This window comes from Sebastes umbrosus, chromosome 2 (genome assembly GCF_015220745.1).
Source record: "Sebastes umbrosus isolate fSebUmb1 chromosome 2, fSebUmb1.pri, whole genome shotgun sequence".
NCBI classification, from domain to species: Eukaryota; Metazoa; Chordata; class Actinopteri; order Perciformes; family Sebastidae; genus Sebastes; species Sebastes umbrosus.
The window spans coordinates 34,705,473-34,725,162 of NC_051270.1; the positions used below are offsets into that span (position 1 = coordinate 34,705,473).

Sequence of the window (19,690 nt, forward strand, 5' to 3'; positions counted from 1 at the left end):
TTGTGTTTTCATTAGCTTAGAATGAGCCCTTCATATCTAAATAGGGAGCGGCTCCTCTTCACGGAGTCCACCATGTTGCTCCGCCATGTATTTACAGTAGCCCAGATCAGACAAACCAAACCAAACCAAACCAAACCAAACACTGGCTCCAGAGAGAGCCTTGAGCGTTTTTACCTTTCCTAAGGCCACCGTAGTTCTCTGCCAGCCGCCGTCTGATTTACGATGCTCTTAAAGTTGTGTTATTATGGTAAGGGTGGCCTCTGAGTGGGGCAAGCAGCATTACCACGGTTTTGGCACTCAGCGGTTACCACAGTCTTGGAAAGGGAGGAGTAAGCGGAGGGGTACTCAGTTGGATGCAGTCTGCAACCACACCACTAGATGCCAACAAATCCTACCCACTGTAACTTTAAGTCTTTTTTTATTTTCCTTTTACAAACTGTGAATCAGTTGATTAATAGTAGGTTATGGATTATTGTATATATCAGCATATTGCTTTAACCCCTTAAACTTTACTGGCCAGCCAGGGCCAGTCATTACAAACTCATGGTGTGCAGCCAAACATTGTTCTAGTCGATCTAGTGGAGCCCCTAAAATGTTCAAAGATAACAAAGTTATATAAAATGTTCAAAGATAACAAAGTTGTCAGGCTGGATTGTAATGAATTGTGTAAGAAAACAAAGAATCCTTCACACTGTCCATCACTTTCACTCACTTTATTGATGATGTTTCGGTTCTCAGACCTTCATCAGGTAAAGTTCATCTAGACCAGTTGTCACCAACCTTTTTCCAAGACAAGATCAGTTCTCATGTCCAATTATAGGCCAAGATCTACCATTCATAAATATAAGAAATATAAGAAATAAAAGCCCACATATGTTTAAATGCTGAATAATGCTGCTTTTTTTCTTTTTCTTTTTTTTTTTAACAACCAGTCAATTTGAAAAGTTTTAATTCAGACTATTGTATCTTAATCAAGGCACAGTATGAACTGAAATACTGTCACCTTCTCTCAAAATCAACCTAGAATGCAGAAATTACAATATGACTTCAATACAATAAAAACAGTACAAAATAAAACCAGTTATTTTTAACTAGGTAAAGAGAGCAACATAAACAAAAGCCCATAGATGTTTAAATGCTGACTAATGCTGCCTCTCTTCTTTTCTTTTTTTACAACCAGTCAATTTTAACAGTTTTAATTCAGACTATTGCAGCTTTATGAAGGCACAGTATGAACTGAAATACCCTCATCATCTCTCAAAGACAATGAGAATTCTGGAAAAAAATGATATGATGGAATAGTGCAACCATTAAAAACATGGAGTTTTCGTGTCAAATGGTGCAAAAATCATATAAATTCAATGAAGGGCTGGATCAAGCTCATAGAGATTACTCTCTGTACTGTATATAAATGATTTACTCACACCAAAACCTTCTGCACCTGAAACATTGCTTATGTATTGTTCTTACACCTGGCGTTTTATTTTTAGATAAGCAACAGCTCTGGAGAGACTCTTGGAGCTGACAGTGACCTGAGCAGCACAGCGGGAGAAGGCCTCGGAGGGAGAATGGCCGCTCATTTAACTCAGTCCAGAGGGACTCTTTCTGACAGCGAGATTGAAACCAATCCAGCCACCAGCACCTTGTTCGTAAGTATAAAGCTCACTATAAGTAGATTATACAGTTCTTACTTTGGATAATAGACAATTTAATTACAAACGCACTCCATTTGAACTTAAAAAGCTCCAGAGAAGGTGCCTGGAGTTGATGGGATTTCAGGGTTCCCATGTATACTACAAAAACTGGAAGATTGCCGACTAGTTTTTCACTACTTAAAAACACCTGAAAATGAGAGAAGGAGTTTAATGTCCTGGAAAATTGTTTCTGTAATTTTCTTTTGCCAAGAACGAAGCAATCCTGCAACTGCTTTCAATTGAAAGTTTGTGGTGTGTTGAAGCTCAAATGCGGGTTAATTGGTGAGAGTATTTTGATTGAGCAACATTTGTTTACATTCTGAGTGAACCTCGGCTCTGGACGTGTGGAATATCCCACCCACTTCAACTTTCTTCTACCTCACCTAAGACCATCATGTTGGGCAGGAGTTTGGATGTTTTGAAGTGGGGTTGTATGAGGTACTTATCCGTAGTGAGTGTATTACCTACAGCAGACGACGGTCGGCATGCCCCCAGCTTGGAGAAGCAGACAGGAGTTACCGCACGGAACCAAAGCGATGTACTGCTGTGGACGGTTCCGGCAGAAAAAACATATTTTAGCCACCTAAAAGAAAGGCCCACCTAAAAAAATCAATATCAGTTTAAGTGTACCCTATATTTAGAATATTTTAGCCGGTTTACCTTGCTGTGAGACAGCTACACAGTCTGTGTTTCCAACGGGGAGCTGAAGCCATTATCTATGCTCTCGCCAAAGCAACCGGATTCCATGGGGAAAAAAACAGTAATTTTACTTTGCAGAAGATGGGAGTTGCTCGTCTACCGCCGCCTCAATCGATCCGTTTGTTTGTGTTATTGTGTGACTCTGGTGTAGCCGAACTAACCAAAGTTGCATAATAACACAAACTAACTGACTAGCAGTACATTGCTTTGCTCCCGTGCTGATATTCCTGTCTGTTTCTCCATGCCATCTACTGTAGGTAATACACTGACTATGGATAAGTACCTCATACAACCCCACCTCAAAACACCCAAACTATCCCATTAGCATCAGTTCTCCAGTCCTTCTATGTAGACAACTGTATGGTACTGCTTCTCAGACACCTAAGAGGATAACAGTATTCAACCTGGATAATCTGTAGTTCGCATGATCAAGAGAGAGCAAAAACAGATGATCGAAACTCAAACTACATTAAACTATTGTATTGTATTGTATTTTTGGCCATTGTACTAGCTGTAAGTTCACAAACATGATGATCTTGTCCTGCTTCCACAGGGAAAGACCCACACTCTGAAACCAATTGCAAAAGAAAATGTACTTGCTATGGCAAAGGGGCCGCCAGCGCAGCCCATGGAGGACATCAGTATGAGGATTTACCTTTGTGAAGGCCTGCTGGGTAAGTTCTACTCTCTACTTTAGATACTCCCTCTTATAGTTCAAACAGAAGTCAAACAGCTGACATTTATTCTGATGTTTCAAGGAAACGTTTCCCTCCTGTGTTCTTAAAAGCACTGATTTGCTTTACTAACATAATTATTGTTGTTTGTCAAAGAAAATATCAACCTGAACGTGTTTCTAGATGTTTAAATTTCTGTTACCTTTCACTCACTCCAACTTGTGCAAGCTCTTGCATTGGTTTGTCTAGTAATGTACCCACAGTGAACTTTCACTAACACGAGAAAGAGTTATTTTTGAGAGAAGAAAGCAGAAGTCAGACATGTGGTTACCTAGAAATAGTGTAATGTTAAATGTTTGTTATGAAACAGTAAACTGAACATTTATAAAGGTGAGAGGTTATACCCTGATGTTCTGATGTTACATAATGTGATTTTCCAATTTTACATTGTGATGAATTAACACTACTGAGTGAAGAGGGAAGTCGTATTCACTGCAGTCTGAGAGGTTTGGCAAAATCAATTTAAAAATATGTAATTTATGGGGCATGTGTGTGTGAAAACGGAATTAACATAAAGTAACTGGAAGAAAAACAGAAAAAAAGCATTTTAGTAAGTCATGACGAGGGCTGTACCGGATAGTTCGACGCTTCATTCATAACGTTGACATTCAGTTTCTAAATCAACATTCGAATGCCGTGCAGCTTTTTTTTGCATGTCTATTCATTGTGTTTAAAGCCGGTATTTCTGCAAAGTTGCAGATAAAGATTAGGCTGCATTAATATTATTTGTATTAATAAACAATTAGGTTTACTACTTTACTACTAGTAGGACTGTTTCAGATTTGTGTGATCCAAATATTTCCAATAACTCCAGGGCGTTGGAGTCCAAAAGTCAAAATTTATTGAAAAAAGATAGATGTAATCGTCTCCAAAATTCACATGTTTTTATTTAACAAAATATTAATAAATATTAGATCCATATTTGTTGGAGTTTAGCCTTTCAAAAATAACATTTTCATGCACTGACAAGTTATACTTGTTAAAGAAAGTTGATTTAATACAAAATAACTAACTCATTTAATTCGATGAATCACTTCAAATTGAGGATTTTGTTCAAGTTTCTTTTTAATATGACGACACATTCGAAGCTTCATTCGAAAACCTCTATAGAAACCTGTAAAGCCCTCGTCATGACTGCATCTGCTGCAAATCTATTAATTGTATGTTTTTAATTGAATTATTTGACTCAAGTTAAACTATAGTCTTTAAATATGTAAAAACAATAATGACTTAATGTCAATTTAAACACAATCCTAAACATACAGCCTCATCACCACAAATCACAGTAACAAGATTATTCCTCATCAACTTGACATCCTGTATAAGAGTATATATCGGCTATAAGTAAGTAAGTGAGTAAATGAACGTAGTATGTCTTTGTTTGTCCTTGTTTCTGTTCCTCTGATGTGGTTTTCGGCTCGCTCTGCGCTTGTTTTTGCCATTAAACCTACTCACCTCTTTGCCTAACCCCCTCCTGCTCTCGCTGCTTCTCTTCCCTCCTGCTGCTCCTCCTGGGAAATTCTTCCAGGCCGCGATAAGAGCTCCGTTTGGGATCAACTAGAGGATGCTGCCATGGAAACCTTTTCTCTAAGTAGGGCTAATCTCTTGCCTTTGCCCTTTTTCCTATGTGTGTGTTTGTGTGTGTGGGAGGGGGCGTATCCATTGTTCACTGGGACTATTTCTGTTTTTAATCTTTGATGTGATGTGATGTGATGTGGGTTTTTCCTGTCCGTTGGTGAGCTGCACATCTGTGTTTCTTAGCATGAGACAGAAGTGGAAAATATAATCTGTCCTGAAGAATTTGGTTGCAATTTTACCTCACAGGGAGTTCCTAAACTTCCACTCTAACTTTTCACATTTGTTTAAATTTCTGCTCACCTACGTTTTCACCCATTTTCTTTTACTTTCACGTTGACTTAATAGCTTAACTTGTCATGGGTTTGCTTGGTTGCTTATTCAATGAGTGCATGTTGCCTTCAAGTGCTGTCAGAAATGTAATTATGAGTTGAGCGCACTCAAACGAGACACCATTTCCAATGAGGTACTGCAATGTGATGTGGGTGGGAAAAATGCAGCTGGTGACTGATATTTTAAGTGAAATATTTTTCCCTCTTACTTTACCCTTTAGGTTATTTATTTTTTTGTTTTACATTTTCAATAATTTAGTGGCTATTTACAACTTTATTTCCAAATTAAAATAGAAGACCTCCGTCCATAATAACTTGTGATTAGTTGAGTACCGTTCAAATTTGACCCCATACCGGTATTTGGAATTCAGTACCGGTACCCTTTTTGGTACTGTACTCTCTCTGCAATAACAAAATGTAATTTCAGTTTTTAAAAATAAGTCCTAACTTCTCAATTTCAACATTGTTATCTAGAACAGTTTGTTAGTTATTTAGAACATTTTACACACCACACAAAATAAAACCCCTCCCTCCTCTCCCTTCCCAAAACCCGTTCCTACAACCTCCTGCCTGTCAGGCTGTCACCAGGGCATAGTCTGACACACATCAGCTGTGGTGTCTGTCTGGGAGGAAGCACATGTGAGACGTGTTGGTTGACCTGGCCAGCTTTATATTCAAAATTGCACCAAGTGTTGTCTGCGTCACGCTTTGAAAAGTGTAACGTTAACCACACTGGTGACCGCTTTCAGCTCAACACTCACTGTGACTTTCTCAGCCGCGGACACGCACGGCTCATACTCTCTCACTCACATGCACTATCGGGTACCGAACTTCGGCACCCCGTCGGTACACAACTCGACTTGTAATACCAGTAATGGTACATGTTCACAGGCTCCGTCCTTTCCGCGCTTCCCATTCAATGTCTATGTATGTAAGCAGCCGTGCAATGCATTCTGGTAGCGTAGCGGCACGATTCGGGAGATGGGGCGTTACGTTGGCCGCTCCTCATTTTCATAAATTAGAGGTATAGGCAACTTTATGCAAAGTCAGGGGGTCTAAAATAAATAGATTCAGCAACTGCATGGCTTAATTCTCACATAAGGTTTTTTCAGAAACACATTTCGGTGAACTGTTGTCGTGATATTAGAGAAGAAAGTTTCCAAACGAGCCGCCAGGTTGGTTCCGGTTTGAAAGCTTTAAGCAGCATCCCCACGAGGGAAAGCGTTCGTCCAATCAGGTGCCTAGTGCCTTGTGTCTAGTGGCAGCTCATCAAGCGTCCAATGCTGTGAAGCGAGGCGATCCCTTGTGATAAACGCCCCCGTGGACACGTACCATAAGGTTAAAAAAGAGCAGCACTTGAAGGCATCAGACACCTCTATACATGCAGTGGTGGATAGCTGCTATCAAAACAATTCAAGTAAAGGATTTATTAGACCTGACAGCTGTGAGCATCATCACAAACTTCCTGCTGTACAGTGTTGTGCTACAACAAGCATATATATGTGTAACTGTAATTGGTCTACTTGACTCTTACTGTTGTTTTCATGCATGACTAAGATATGTGAGCTGTTTTTTTTCATTTTCTGAAAGCAGAGCTACAGGAAAATGAATGAAAATGATAAAATGTTATCTTTGAAATAACTTACGTACAGAGAGAGTGAGGCCTTGCACTCAAAAAATAGAAATGTATTTAAATTGGCTGGTATCAAAGAGCGTATGCTTTTGGCTGCATCATATGTCAAGCTGTGCACATTTTAGGAGCTCCATGTGTACTGTCTTCATGTATTCAGGCAAGGAGCGCTCCACTCTGTGGGACCAGCTGCAGTTCTGGGAGGACGCCTACTTGGATGCTGTGATGTTGGAGCGCGAGGGCATGGGCATGGACCAGGGACCTCAGGAGATGATCGAAAGGTTCAACATGGCTCACGTTTTATTCGATTTTATTTTCACAGATAACTTTGTTATTATAATTCATGAAACTTGGCCCCTTGGACTATTAATTCTTGCTTTTCTGTGTTTTGTTTGTCAACACAGATACTTGTCACTAGGAGATCATGACCGCAAGCGTCTGGAAGATGATGAAGACAGACTTCTGGCCACCCTGCTGCACAATATGATTGCATTCATGCTCATGCTGAAAGTACGGAGGCTTGTTTGTCATTTTAATCTTTGCACGGTGTTTATTGTTTATTGATCTGTGCCAAATTTGAAATTTTTTTTACCTCCAGATATCTCAACTTTTTAATGTATTTGTTTGTTTAGTTGAACAAAAATGACATCAAGAAGAAAGTGCGGCGTTTGATGGGGAAGTCCCACATTGGCCTCACATACAGCCAAGAGATCAATGAGATACTGGACAAACTGACCAACATGGTGAATATCTGTCCTTTTTTTAATTCAACTTACATTCGTCCCCTAACACTAATTATTTGTACTGAACCATATATCTATATTTATATATATATATTTTTTGTAGAACGGCCGTGAGCTGTCCATCAGACCCAGTGGAAGCCGTCACATCAAAAAGCAAACATTTGTTGTCCATGCTGGCACTGATACCACAGGAGACATCTTTTTCATGGAGGTGTGCAAAGTCTGTACTAATATGACAACTGGAAGTAGTATACGTTTTGGTGAAAGTTATCTCAAAATATCTGTAGCTTAGCTTAATGCTGCTTGGAGAGAGCATGTTGTTGCTTATTTTACTAATATATAACTTTACTCATCACCGTTTCAGGTTTGCGATGACTGCATAGTCCTGCGCAGCAACATAGGCACAGTTTACGAGCGCTGGTGGTACGAGAAGCTCATCAACATGACTTACTGCCCCAAGACCAAGGTGCTGTGTCTCTGGAGACGCAACGGCCAAGAGACGCAGCTCAACAAGTTCTATACCAAAAAGGTCAGAAACGGCATCTATTGCTGCATCCTGTACTTTTATTCACATCAGCTGAACTTTGGTTAAAAATTCAAATAACTTTCCTCTTTGCATTCTAGTGTCGTGAACTCTACTACTGTGTTAAAGACAGTATGGAAAGAGCTGCAGCAAGGCAGCAAAGCATTAAACCAGGTATGGAATGATTCAAAAACAGCCATCATCCTCCTTTTTATCATTTGTAATAACTAGTCTTTTCTTAGGTGTAACTGGGCGTATAACTAGCTTGTGATTGACTTTATTGTTGAGTAGGAGTTCAACAGTACACGTATCTTTCGGGGTCACAGTTAAATATATTTTTGGCACAGCAGGTAAAAAGGCAGAAATTATTGTCAAAAGATCAGTCATGTATTTTGAAAAATGGAAACATCAAATGGTCAAGCAATGCAATATTATTACAAAAATAACTTTAATAAAGACGTAGACTCAATTTGAGTGCAATTTCACGTAAATAATTTGTTCACAGGGTGTGGTGAACCAAAAAAAAGTTGCATACCGACCCAAACATAGTGTAATAAACAGTTTGGGAAGAACACCATCACACCTACTTGTTCAGTGGCTGCAGAGTTGGGATTTCCTTTTCGAAATAGTTTGTTTTACGACTAATTACGGAGCCTGTGGAGGGGGTTGATTTTCAGAGAGAAAAAAACTACGAATTTACGAGAAAAAAATCTGAAAAATAGTGATATTTTTTTTGTCAAGGAACCACATTGCGTCACTTTGCAAGCAGTTTCGTCTGGTGTAATGAGGTTGTCACAAATGACCTTATGACTATAATCTCAAAGAATATTCCACGTTTTTTTGTTGTAGATTTGCCAGTTTTTTTCTTGTGAATTTACCATTTAATCTCAGAGAATATCAGTCTTTTTTCCTTATAAATTTGTGTTTTTTCTCTTAAATTTACCACTTTAATCTCAGAAAATCTAAGTTTTTTTTGGTCATAAATTTACGACTTTAATCAGAGTTTTTCCTCTGAATATTAGCCCCCTCCCTGGCTTCATACATTTTTCATAATTTATTTTTTTTACCTACAATGACCCTCATACAGCGTCATAAGGTTGTCATTTTATATTGTAGTATTTTGGAGTCTTTTTAAGACATTAAAATAAAACTCCATATCTAGGACAAGCAAAAACATTCGTGCCCCACATCCCAGCAGTGTGTAATGTTGTTTTTCAGTCAGCCTGCTGGGATTTTAGTTTTTTTGGGGATGAAATTTGTTATTCGTTCTAGTTCTAAACTCAGGTGTTGTTTCCCTCAGGTCCGGAGCTGGGCGGAGAGTTTCCTGTCCAGGACATGAAAACTGGTGAAGGTGGACTGCTGCAGGTCACACTGGAAGGAATCAACCTTAAATTCATGCACAGCCAGGTAAGAGGCCCGTACCACAGCAGAGAAACTGCTTCTCATCTCACACGAGGGCATGAAAATGAAAATCACTCATGATGGTTAAGAGTTCATCCCGTCCTTCTGTCCACCTTTTTGCTCTTCACTCCTGTTTGCCTCATTTCCTTTCATCTTGTGACGTCTTCCTCTATTGTCATTAAAAATCAATCGTAGTCAAAATGTTAGCGATGACTGACAACGTGTTTGATTGGCATTAACTCGTACCTGATGTTTTCCCTTAGAGGAAGAATTCCTGTTTGTGCTTTTGCTTTTTTGGATTTGCTTTTTTCAGTTTGTGTTTGTTTTTGTTTGTGTGTGTTCGTATGCATGCGTTTCCCTAAACAATATTAACACATCCTTCCACACGAGTTTCTTTTTGACATCCGTGGTGCTCAAACCTCATTGTTCATTTACTGTGTGGGAGGAGATGAAGTGTTAATGTATGTGTGTGTGTGTGTGTGTGTGTGTGTGTGTTGTGCATCAGTGGTGGTAAGACGGATGACCTTGAGCAAAGACTTTTCATTAATAATTGGCTGTTTAATAGCAACTTTCACATTTAAGTTTGGACCCTTGAACATCGTCATGTGTTGTCTTCACGCCTGCGCAGGTAGTCGTAGTTGGGGTTCGTATGTTTCTTCAGGTTTGTTAGAGTGTGTAGCTGTGATTGAACAATGTACTGTAGTTGAATAGTCTGAAGAAGAGACCATGCTGAAAGATCAGGGACCCACTGCAGCTAACGGATACTTCATACATATATTGAGCATCTAAAAAAAAACAATAAAACAGAAAAGTGTTACCAAAGAGCAAAGATAAGTAATTTTAAGGGTCAGTTCACCCAAATTTCAAGAAAATAAGACATCTTCTTACTTCACCTCTAGTGGTATCTATCCATGCAGACAGTTTTGGTGGGATTTGAGCTTGAGATATTTCTCTTCGAGTTTTCTGCCTCCAACCCAATACAATGGTGGTGAATGGAATCTCATGTGTTGTGCTCACAACTAAAAGTTTCATCTCAAGTATTCAGCAGCAACAATGTCCTGATAACTGTGGATAACCCACAGACCTCACTGCGGAGAGGTTTCATAGGAACTACTTTCTATCAAACACATAGTTCCAACTGAAGTTAAATTGCTTATTTTAAGCACTTGTACTATAGACGAATGTGGTGACTGTGTTGTCTGTGTTCCGCCGTCAAGCGGCACTGCCATTACTGCGGTGGCAAGTCCACATGATGACATTAATCTCTATTGAAAAACCTGCTCGGCCAGATATAATGTGTTTCTATCATTTTTTTTGGGGTGAACCGACCCATTAGCTTAGACACTGTAATGATTACTGCTTTTCCTTGCTGCTTCTACTTTTTCTACCTCAGGCTCTTCGGGCTCAAGTTGAATTTTTGTGCCAGGCTTGGACAAGATGTTTCATTTATCATACAGTAAAAGCTCAATACAGTCAACCTAAGGCATCAACGATGCTCAATGTAGAGCACCGCATTTCTCAAATAAATGATTTTCATTAGCGACTTTGCTAGAGTTGTGAGATAGTTTCATGGTTTTTGAGTAAATCAGTTTTATCAAACCCTCAGCAGGAGCTTTATTCAGCACTGGTTGCCATTTTTCTTTTTAAAAGATTAAATTCAGCAGTATAGTGAGTGAGCACTGGGTCGGCAGCTCTGCAGTGAGATGGTGTCGGAGGTGACATCCGAACATCGTAGCAGGATTTACTGTCCATCAGTGACTGCCCTCATTTATCTGTGCTGCTGTGTGAGCAAGTGGTGTTGGTGCCAGCCCTTGTTGCTGGAGGAGGAGGCATGGAGGGCTCTGGGGGACTGAGATGTTTAAAGTCCAGGAAAACAAAGGTGAATCCAGCTCTCAATACCCTAGTCAAACCTCTAGTCCTCTTTTTTCCCCCTAGTTTTTGGGGGTTGATTCCTCTTGTGACAGGTTTTTTTTTATTCACATTGGCTCTGGTAACTTCTTAGCTAGACTCTTGATTTGAATCCGTACGAGGCTCCCCAGTGGTTAGCGCCCTCTCGGAGTGCCATCGAGTGTTTGTGCTCTTCTGTCCGATAATAATCCAAACCATTTCTCTCCCATGCTCTCTCCCCCTGCAAGGAGCGGAAGGTACACAACCTCTGCTGTGTTTGCTTATTAGCAGTTACATCTTATTGGGTTCCTTTTTTGTTTTCTTCTATCTTTTTCTTTTTACTGTTCTAGCTGTATGGCAAATCTAATTTTGTGTCCTTGTCTACATTTTTATATGGAACTTCCATGTATGCATCATATGGGCCATACTGCATCTCTGAGCATAAAAATAAATGTTTTTTTGAACTACCTTTTGCTGTTTACATCCAAATAATAACTACACTTCATTGATGAAACAAGTCATGTTGAATTAGTTTTGAGCTTTGAGCAGACTAAATGCATTTCTCCTCATTTAACCGTCGCCCATGTATGCGTTTGATCATGGAAACTTCTCATAGTGTGCTTTTCTTTCTCTTTCGTTAGCTGTTAAAAGCTTGCACTCCATGTCTAGTTGTTTTATTTTGACCTTTCATACTGAACAAAACAAGTTTAACATGGTTACTTTTGTTAAATATGAAGTGTTTACTTTTCATCCAGTGTTGTTGAGTTAATAATGTTCTGTCTTGTTTTGTTTGTTTTTTGTTTGTTTTTAGGTTTTCATAGAGCTGAGTCACATTAAAAAGTGCAATACAGTGAAGGGAGTCTTTGTCCTGGAGGAATTTGGTAATTACACCATCTATTGATTCTAGGCCTGTACTCGGCACGGCAGTAACTCAGCTTCATGGCAAATGTATTGACGAAAGCTAATAAGGGTTTCACTAAATTGGATACTCGCTCACCTCGAGGGACACCGAGACACTGAAGTCTGTAGGTGATTAAGTGAGTGATGAATGCTTCAGAGGATGTAGCTGATGAAGAGGGACGGAGAAATAACAAGTCTGTGCAGTTTAAAACTGAAATAAGGATGGAAAGTCTAGCTGCCTTTTCCACATTTTTAGATTTTACAACAAATAGGCACTAATAGAAACTAAAATTAAAATCTTCCATCATAAGAAGTTCTTATGCATGATGCATAACTTAATGTATCATGAATTACAGTAATATAAAGCAACCCTTTTAATGGTATAGTTGAAATTGTGTAACAGAATTTGATTTTAGAGAAAACAATGAGTTTCTTATGCTTCTAATGTAAGCAAATAACCTGATAACTAAAAAAGAAACATAAATATCAAGGGTTAAGTTTGCTGATATTCTTTATTTGTTATATTGTTGACAAATCCCATTAAAATATATCTTATTCCGCTGTGCCATAGAGCTCCATTGTTGTCCAAAAACGCATCAATAAACACATACTGTAGTTTATTTTGAGTCAGTCTAACATGCACTGTCCTGCTCCTTTAAATACTCAGCAGAGCACCAAATGAAAATATGCCCCAACAAATGTACTCCTGTTCGAGTAATATTTGCTTAAAACTACAGTGCCCAGCTGTTTCAGGAAATTCTTAAGCCTTTTTAAAATATGAAGCTATATATTTGTGACCAGTTTTTTTTTTTTTTTAAGATTTCCATCTTCAGTAGGAACCAGTGGGCTCGGGGCAGAGTCAGAAATTATTGAGAGATGGACTAACGTCATTGAGGGGTGACCCTCATTTACAATGACATTGAGTCAATTACAAAACAAAGCAAAGGAAAACAAAACAACAACAATGAGATATATACAAACAGAGAAGATGCAATATCATTAGAAAATAAGAAAAAGCCATTAAAACTTTTCAATTAGGAAAAATAATTTGATAGATACATTCACATAATAAATAGATTATATTTCTTTTCCTGCGCAAAAAAGTAAAACATTTAGCCTAAAATTATTAGCAAGTACCACACACAATAGCAACACTCTTCATTGACAGTTACACTTTATGCAAATTTGAAATATTTCACCTAGCTGTACAATGATTTGCTGTTGAGTTTCCTGGAAAATAAAAATCACTAATTGAACTTATGCAAAGATTAAATAGTAGTTTTACCTCTTAAACTCCTTTGTTGTGACTCAGAAAACCACCTGATTTATCTTAAATTGCCAGTGAAAAAAACCCTTATTCACTATAAAATAAACATTTTCTTGGTGTTACTACATTGACTAAGGGCCCATTTCACAAAGGCAATACAACAATGGAAGAGGGCAAAGAGGATTTGTTTAGTAGTTCAGGCTGCTTCTATGTTTCCGACTGTAGTGAGCAGGAGTTTAAAGGGTTAGTGCACTGTTTATATTTCTAGGAACAAGTCAAAAAAGATGACTTTCAATACGAGAAGTTGAAGTTGAGCGCCAGGCTGGGTTACTGTCGTGTCTCTGTGCTGCTTTTGTAATGTTGCCCTCATCTTTGCCACTATGAAAACCTTCATTCTCCAGCAGGTAAAGTGTTGTCACCTTTCTCCTTTCTTACTCAAACTAAACTCTGTGCTGAATATTTCCTCACTCGATCCTTTTCACTGATTTTTTTCTTTTTCTGTATTATGAGTTTTCCTCTGCTTCCTTCATCACTTGCTTTTCATTTCGGAGATCACCCCCAGACTCCATCTCTCATTCTCTTGATAGTCTGCCTCTGAATCTCAGCAAGTGGAGATCTTTGGTGGCACTGTTGTATTTCCCAGCCCCTTCATCTGTCCAGATCTCAGCCTCCTCATCTCTGCTATGGGTTCACAGTTACTAATGAAAAGTCAATCTGTCCTGTGGGCAGTCAGTGACATGGTCCTGGGTCAAAGGATTTTGGCCTCTTGTAGCTGCTTTCCTGTGATGTCTTTTGACTTTCAGTTCATCGGGGTGTTTTTCACATTTGAAACTTTACAATCTTTGTAGTCTCTCGTTACAAGACATTTGTGTTTTCATTTGTCCATTTTGTGGGCCATGAACGTCTCACCAACAAGTCTCAAGTTCAAATTTAATGCTTTGCCTTCCCATATAAACAGTTTAATACACTAGACATAGGCCTTCGATGGATCCTAAATCAACAACCAGGATTTAACAACTGTCGACAAGCCACCCTTGCCCTCGTCACCCTCTGTCTAATGTTCGATGTACTCCTGACTGTTGTGGTGGACTCTTCTTGGCCCACATCCCATGTTACGCCTTGTTGAAAGTCCACCCCTGTGACCCCCCCCAAAGCTCTCAAGCATGAGCTCATTAAGGTTCCTGCTGCCTTTGAATTCTTTGTTTTGTCTCTTGCACCGGCTTAGTTCCTGAAACTAAAGAAGTGGTGATCCACAAGTACAAGACACCCATGGTGAGTACTCACTTCTTCTGTCAGTACTATTTACCAGTGCATGTAGAGTTCCACTCACAAGGTGTCCACAGCAGATATGTGCCTCACAAAATGTGACATTTGTATCTGTAAACATGACTGCTGTGGAGGTGCACTCTGATTCAGTTTCCCCCCTGGGAACACTAACATGAATTTTTGTGTAAAAACTGAAGTTATACTCTCAGTAGAATCGCTCAACACTTACTTATAATTATAATGTGTAAACTTAATCACTAAGACTGCAGCAATTTGACTCATTCAAAAAAAAAAAAACATTGACTTAGAGACGAGGCAACCGGAAGCACTAAAATGCTAACTCGTTTCCGGGTTTTAGGACTCAATCCTGCACCTCTATAGAATCCGCATCGCTCCACACAGATCTCATGTTTTCGTCTCTTCAGTGGACGTACTTCTTGATTAATTTGCTAAGTCCGTCGTTGCATTTTGCTTTAATAGATAGACCAACTTTTCTACCTCAGCCAAGCATAAAAACTGTTTTGCGATATTACAATTTTCAGTGCATCCACCCAGGTTTTTTTAATGCTCAAATTGAAAATGTGCGTAAAAACAGGTGGCTGGAAACGCACCTACAGGGACATTTTATCCTCTGTCTTTACGGTCACAAGGTAAACTGCAGAATCGAACCATTTCAGGGTAAAAAGTAATCTAATAAGACTGAAATCTTGTTATGTATTTGATTTTCCAATGTAGTGCTTTATTGAATGACGTCTCCCTGCGTTTGTGTTTGTTTCGGTGCCAGAATCCACAAAAAAAATCCACAGGGTATCTTTAATACATACCTTTAAGTACACAACAGTCAATATTCCCACAGTATTTAGACTGAGGTGGGCCTCTTGTCTATCTTTATTCCTTGTGTTATTTTTAACTAAACACAAATGTAACCTCACTTATGCTCCTCATGGTTATTTTTTCCTTCTGCAGGCACATCAGATCTGTTACTCGGTCCTCTGCCTTTTCTCCTACGTGGCGGCAGTGAAGGGGAAGGAGGCGGAAGGAAAACCCAAGCTTCTGTCACCGAGACCCCTTCTTAGCTAGTCTACGCCCCGCGCCCTGCCCCCCCCCCACGCTCCCTCCCCCACCCCTCAGAGTGCCTCTCTACTCGAAATGGCATCTCAGCTCTAAAACCACAGACTTCTGACAATCCCTAACTTTATTCTAAGCACACAATTCCTGCTCCCTCCTCTTGTATATACAGGCCTAAGACCCTTTTTAGACCCTGTCGTGTAGACGTGTTTAGTCTGTGATGTTGTGTAAATACTTCCGACCCCTCGTCGCTGTCGTCCCGTTGATCATACAAACTAGCTAAATGTTTTGCCTGCTCCTTAACTCGGGAGAAGTGACTGCCCCTCGAGCTCTTCTCCTCAGTGTGAAAGTCTTCTATTGTTCCTGCTGCCAAGACCCAACTATTTTTACCGATAGGAGATGTGAGGGATCGCCCCGAGGCACAGAGTGCATGCAGGTCCCGTGCACAGCCTTGACATTCACTACAGAGTAGCCCCCCCCCCCCCCCCCCCGCCTCCTACCCGTCTCCATTTGACTGTGTGAGGTATTCTGTGATATGTGGTTACTGTAAAGTTCCAGTCTGTCCAAGTTTAAACAGGTATAACATCCGGAGACCCTCTTGTTGTGCAGGATGTCCCATACTGAAAATGCTACTGTATACTGCACCAGAGCACCGCAGCATGTAAACGCTTCTTAAAAGTGTTTGAACCCCCAAAATAATGTGAGTGTTCTCAGATGTGTTGCCCTAGATCGGCCCGCCAGGCTGAATTACTGTTCTAGTTCTACTGTAAAACTTCTCGTCTGTGTTCTGCTGTTATCAATTGCATGTTACTATGAGGATGAAAAAAATAAATATTATATATATTTCTATATATAGTATTTATTTAATATATACATATATTGACTGTACATTTCTCTGGAAAAAAATGTTACAAATTGTTGAGTTGCTAGATGTGCAATACTTAATAAGTAGTTAGCCATTGCCAGAGCCATGTTTTTTTTTAGTTAACTGGCTTTCACAGGGTGAAGAATGTAAGAAAGAACTTTTCTTTTTCTTCTATAGTACATATTGATTGAAGTGAATATGATGACTTCAGTTTGACTGTGTTTAAGTTTGTCTTTTTTAGGTAAATCAACAAATCACATGGCAAAGAAACTGCTGCTGCGTTGCTCTCTATGGTGCAAACTTTGGAGCATTTTGGACTTAGGCCACACCCCCAATTAGTGATGTCACAAGGCGCTTTTTTTAACAACAGCAGCAGGTGGTGGAGATGCTGTAGTAAACGTCAGATATGGTAAAGTACCTTTTACAATCCTTTTACAATTTTGTTGGTACACTTTATTTTTCGATTCAAGTCGTCGCTTGTTTGCTGAATTGAAATGCAGTGGAAACCAAACCCACCTGGCTCAAACCAGTGTTACACCACAGTGTGTAATGTGTGACCAAAGAAGGGGGGTCGCTGTTGCGTGCATGTCGTTATTATTGTGAGTCAGTCTTTAAAACGGGTTTGTGACTTGACAACAAGGCTAGCAGCGGAAGAAACTTTAGAATAATGCTGCGTTCCATTTAAACTGAGAAATCGGAATTTCCGAGTTCCCCGTTGAAACTTTCAATTGTAACAGCCCTTTAAGTAGGATTTCCAACTTGGAAAGTGGGACGAACATCACCAACCCCGACTCAAAATACAAGATGGCCGCCGTTAAGCTATAGTAATATACTGTTCATTTGCACTTCTGTCTTATTCGTGTCTCGTTAAATCAGTCGTACACACAGTACTGTCCAACTTCTATCTGTGGACATCTTGCTACGGTGTTTACGCAAAATATTGACGTAATGCGTTGTTATCAACTGGTATTGCTAAACAACGGCTAACCTGGTGGGAGCAAACCCCATTAAGTTTTCCAACTTGTACTGGAACGCGATCAACTCGGGTGTGTGTCCCTGCTCCGACTTCCGATTTCCGGGGTAAATAGAACGCAGCATAATTATATGCACACTTTCAGATTGTATATCCGTCGTTCAACTACGTATTGGTAACACGGCGATGATACGTGAAGATGAACTAAATGGGTTTTATTTCTAGAATAAAAAGCAAAATGACGGTGGGGGCTGTGGGCAAATAATATAATCGGTGTGTGCCTGAACACCGTATACACAAACTACCGCGGCAAGCCTATCTAACACAGGCCGTCAGAAAATGGGACCCTGTTGTACCTGGAAATTAATTAAAATAATTATTACAAGTAACCATTTGTAGAAAGTGACAACATCCATGCAACTATCGACATTATCGATTAATCGTCGGTCAGGAAATGGTTAAAAATACTGATGGTAAGTCTAAGCTTTGTTTTGTGTGACAAACAGTACAAAATAAATAAAGTTATTCAATTAACTGTCATAGAAAATTCACATTTTAGAAGCTGAAACCAGTGAATTTTTGCTTGAAAAAAAAATAAAGGATTGAATGATTAGCTCTTGGTCACAGAATATGGTACAACACCGGCGCCGGTTTGGTCAGGTTTTGGCGTGAACCTCATAAGCAGCCAAGGAAAAACACACTGTTTTTACATCTCAGACTGGGTTGTGCCAAAAGTCTAAAATCCTCCAAACAGACCAGCAGCAGTTTTCCATCCTGTGATTTCTCTTTCAGATGTGTTGAAACAGCCGTGGTCATCTGCTCCCAGAGGAGATCGAGTCTTAATGTTGTTTCTGTTCCGTGATAGTAAAGAACAGTTGAATCTGGTCTTATCGCTGGCCCGTTAACTTTCACAGTGAGTGTGTGTGCGTGTGGGTTTGTGTGTGCTCGTGCGTCCATGTGGTGAACAGTTTCTCCAGATCAGCAATATAACGGTACAGCTATATCACTGCAAGGTGTTTTTTTGATTCTGACATGGTTGTATTTTTAGTGATTTAACTGTGCAAAGGAAAATAATCAGTGGGATATTGAGAGGATGCTGTTCCACTAACAAATATATTATATATAAATAATATATAAATTAGACAGAACTCGATATGAAGCATCTCTGAAATTGGTTTGGAAATGGGACAAAAGCTCTTTCTGCTTAAGTTAAAAAGGACGTTTTTTTTTAAACTGGAGTATTACAACTCATCTCTGTCATTGTACTAGCCAGCTTCTGTAACAAGAGGGAATAAATGAAATGAGATGCCAGGTGTAAGTATTCCAGTACTTGAAAAAAAAGTATTTATAGAATATGTACAGCTTTGGCAATATAATAAAGTTATCGCAAATAAAGCTCAGCGTAGTTCATCGTCCTTTTATGAAGAAAGAAAAATGAGGTGAAATGAACATTTACATTTTTTTCTTCATTTTACTGAATAGTTTGAATCCATATTGAACACAGACACAACCATTAAAGGTAATCACTATACTATGGCTTTTTTATGACTTTTTCGTGGTATGCTATGACTTTTATATGACGTACTATACTGAGTTTATTTTTCATACTATAGTCATAGGTGCAGTTTCAACTTTAAGGTTGGGGTTCACAAAACAATCTAGAGGGTATGTAGACAGAGGTCTGATGTACAGGGATGCATGCAGCCATATTCCACGCATTGTTTTCTTTTGGAATTCCTAACTGGCTGCGAGCAACGCAGCACTGCGCAGCGTGCCGTTTTGAGCGGAACTTTTGTCGGACGTCCTGTTTGAAACTGGTTGTTTCTACTTATTCCTGTAGTTCGCTTTGAAAGCGCAGCAATGGACGAGGAACAGCGGATTCATTAAGTTGAAATGAGTTATCTATACCGTACGATACCTCCTCATTTCATTACAAAAACCTAAATACGGCGGCAGCAGGCCGGATGGAGATCGCCTGGTAGTTTACTTGCTGTTGGCTATATTGTATGTAATTTCCAGTAAATATAATATAATATAAAAACCTGTGTTTTCTATTTAAAAATTACATACGTTGGAAGATAGCAATACTACTCACCCATCTTTTAAGTGGTTACGTCTCCAGTCTGATCTCGA

General features: G+C 39.4%; 1 protein-coding gene across 27 annotated transcripts in view; it reads left to right on the plus strand.

Annotated features, from left to right (window-relative positions):
- The window catches only part of madd (MAP-kinase activating death domain), a 73,486-nt gene extending 54,534 nt beyond the window's left edge, over nt 1-18,952 (plus strand). For 9 of the 27 annotated variants that reach the window (XM_037755454.1, XM_037755464.1, XM_037755506.1 and 6 more), the window contains 14 exons: nt 1,491-1,649; nt 2,947-3,067; nt 4,656-4,718; nt 6,825-6,945; nt 7,069-7,174; nt 7,297-7,407; nt 7,511-7,618; nt 7,772-7,936; nt 8,032-8,104; nt 9,231-9,337; nt 11,467-11,475; nt 12,030-12,099; nt 14,611-14,657; nt 15,618-18,952. In XM_037755454.1, the coding sequence (XP_037611382.1) occupies nt 1,491-1,649; nt 2,947-3,067; nt 4,656-4,718; nt 6,825-6,945; nt 7,069-7,174; nt 7,297-7,407; nt 7,511-7,618; nt 7,772-7,936; nt 8,032-8,104; nt 9,231-9,337; nt 11,467-11,475; nt 12,030-12,099; nt 14,611-14,657; nt 15,618-15,731 (1,374 nt within the window). In that variant the 3' untranslated portion in view covers nt 15,732-18,952. The remainder of the gene's footprint in view (nt 1-1,490; nt 1,650-2,946; nt 3,068-4,655; nt 4,719-6,824; nt 6,946-7,068; nt 7,175-7,296; nt 7,408-7,510; nt 7,619-7,771; nt 7,937-8,031; nt 8,105-9,230; nt 9,338-11,466; nt 11,476-12,029; nt 12,100-14,610; nt 14,658-15,617) is intronic. The other 18 variants (XM_037755480.1, XM_037755473.1, XM_037755497.1 and 15 more) reach the window with 6 other exon arrangements.
- Nucleotides 18,953-19,690: the final 738 nt, after the last annotated feature.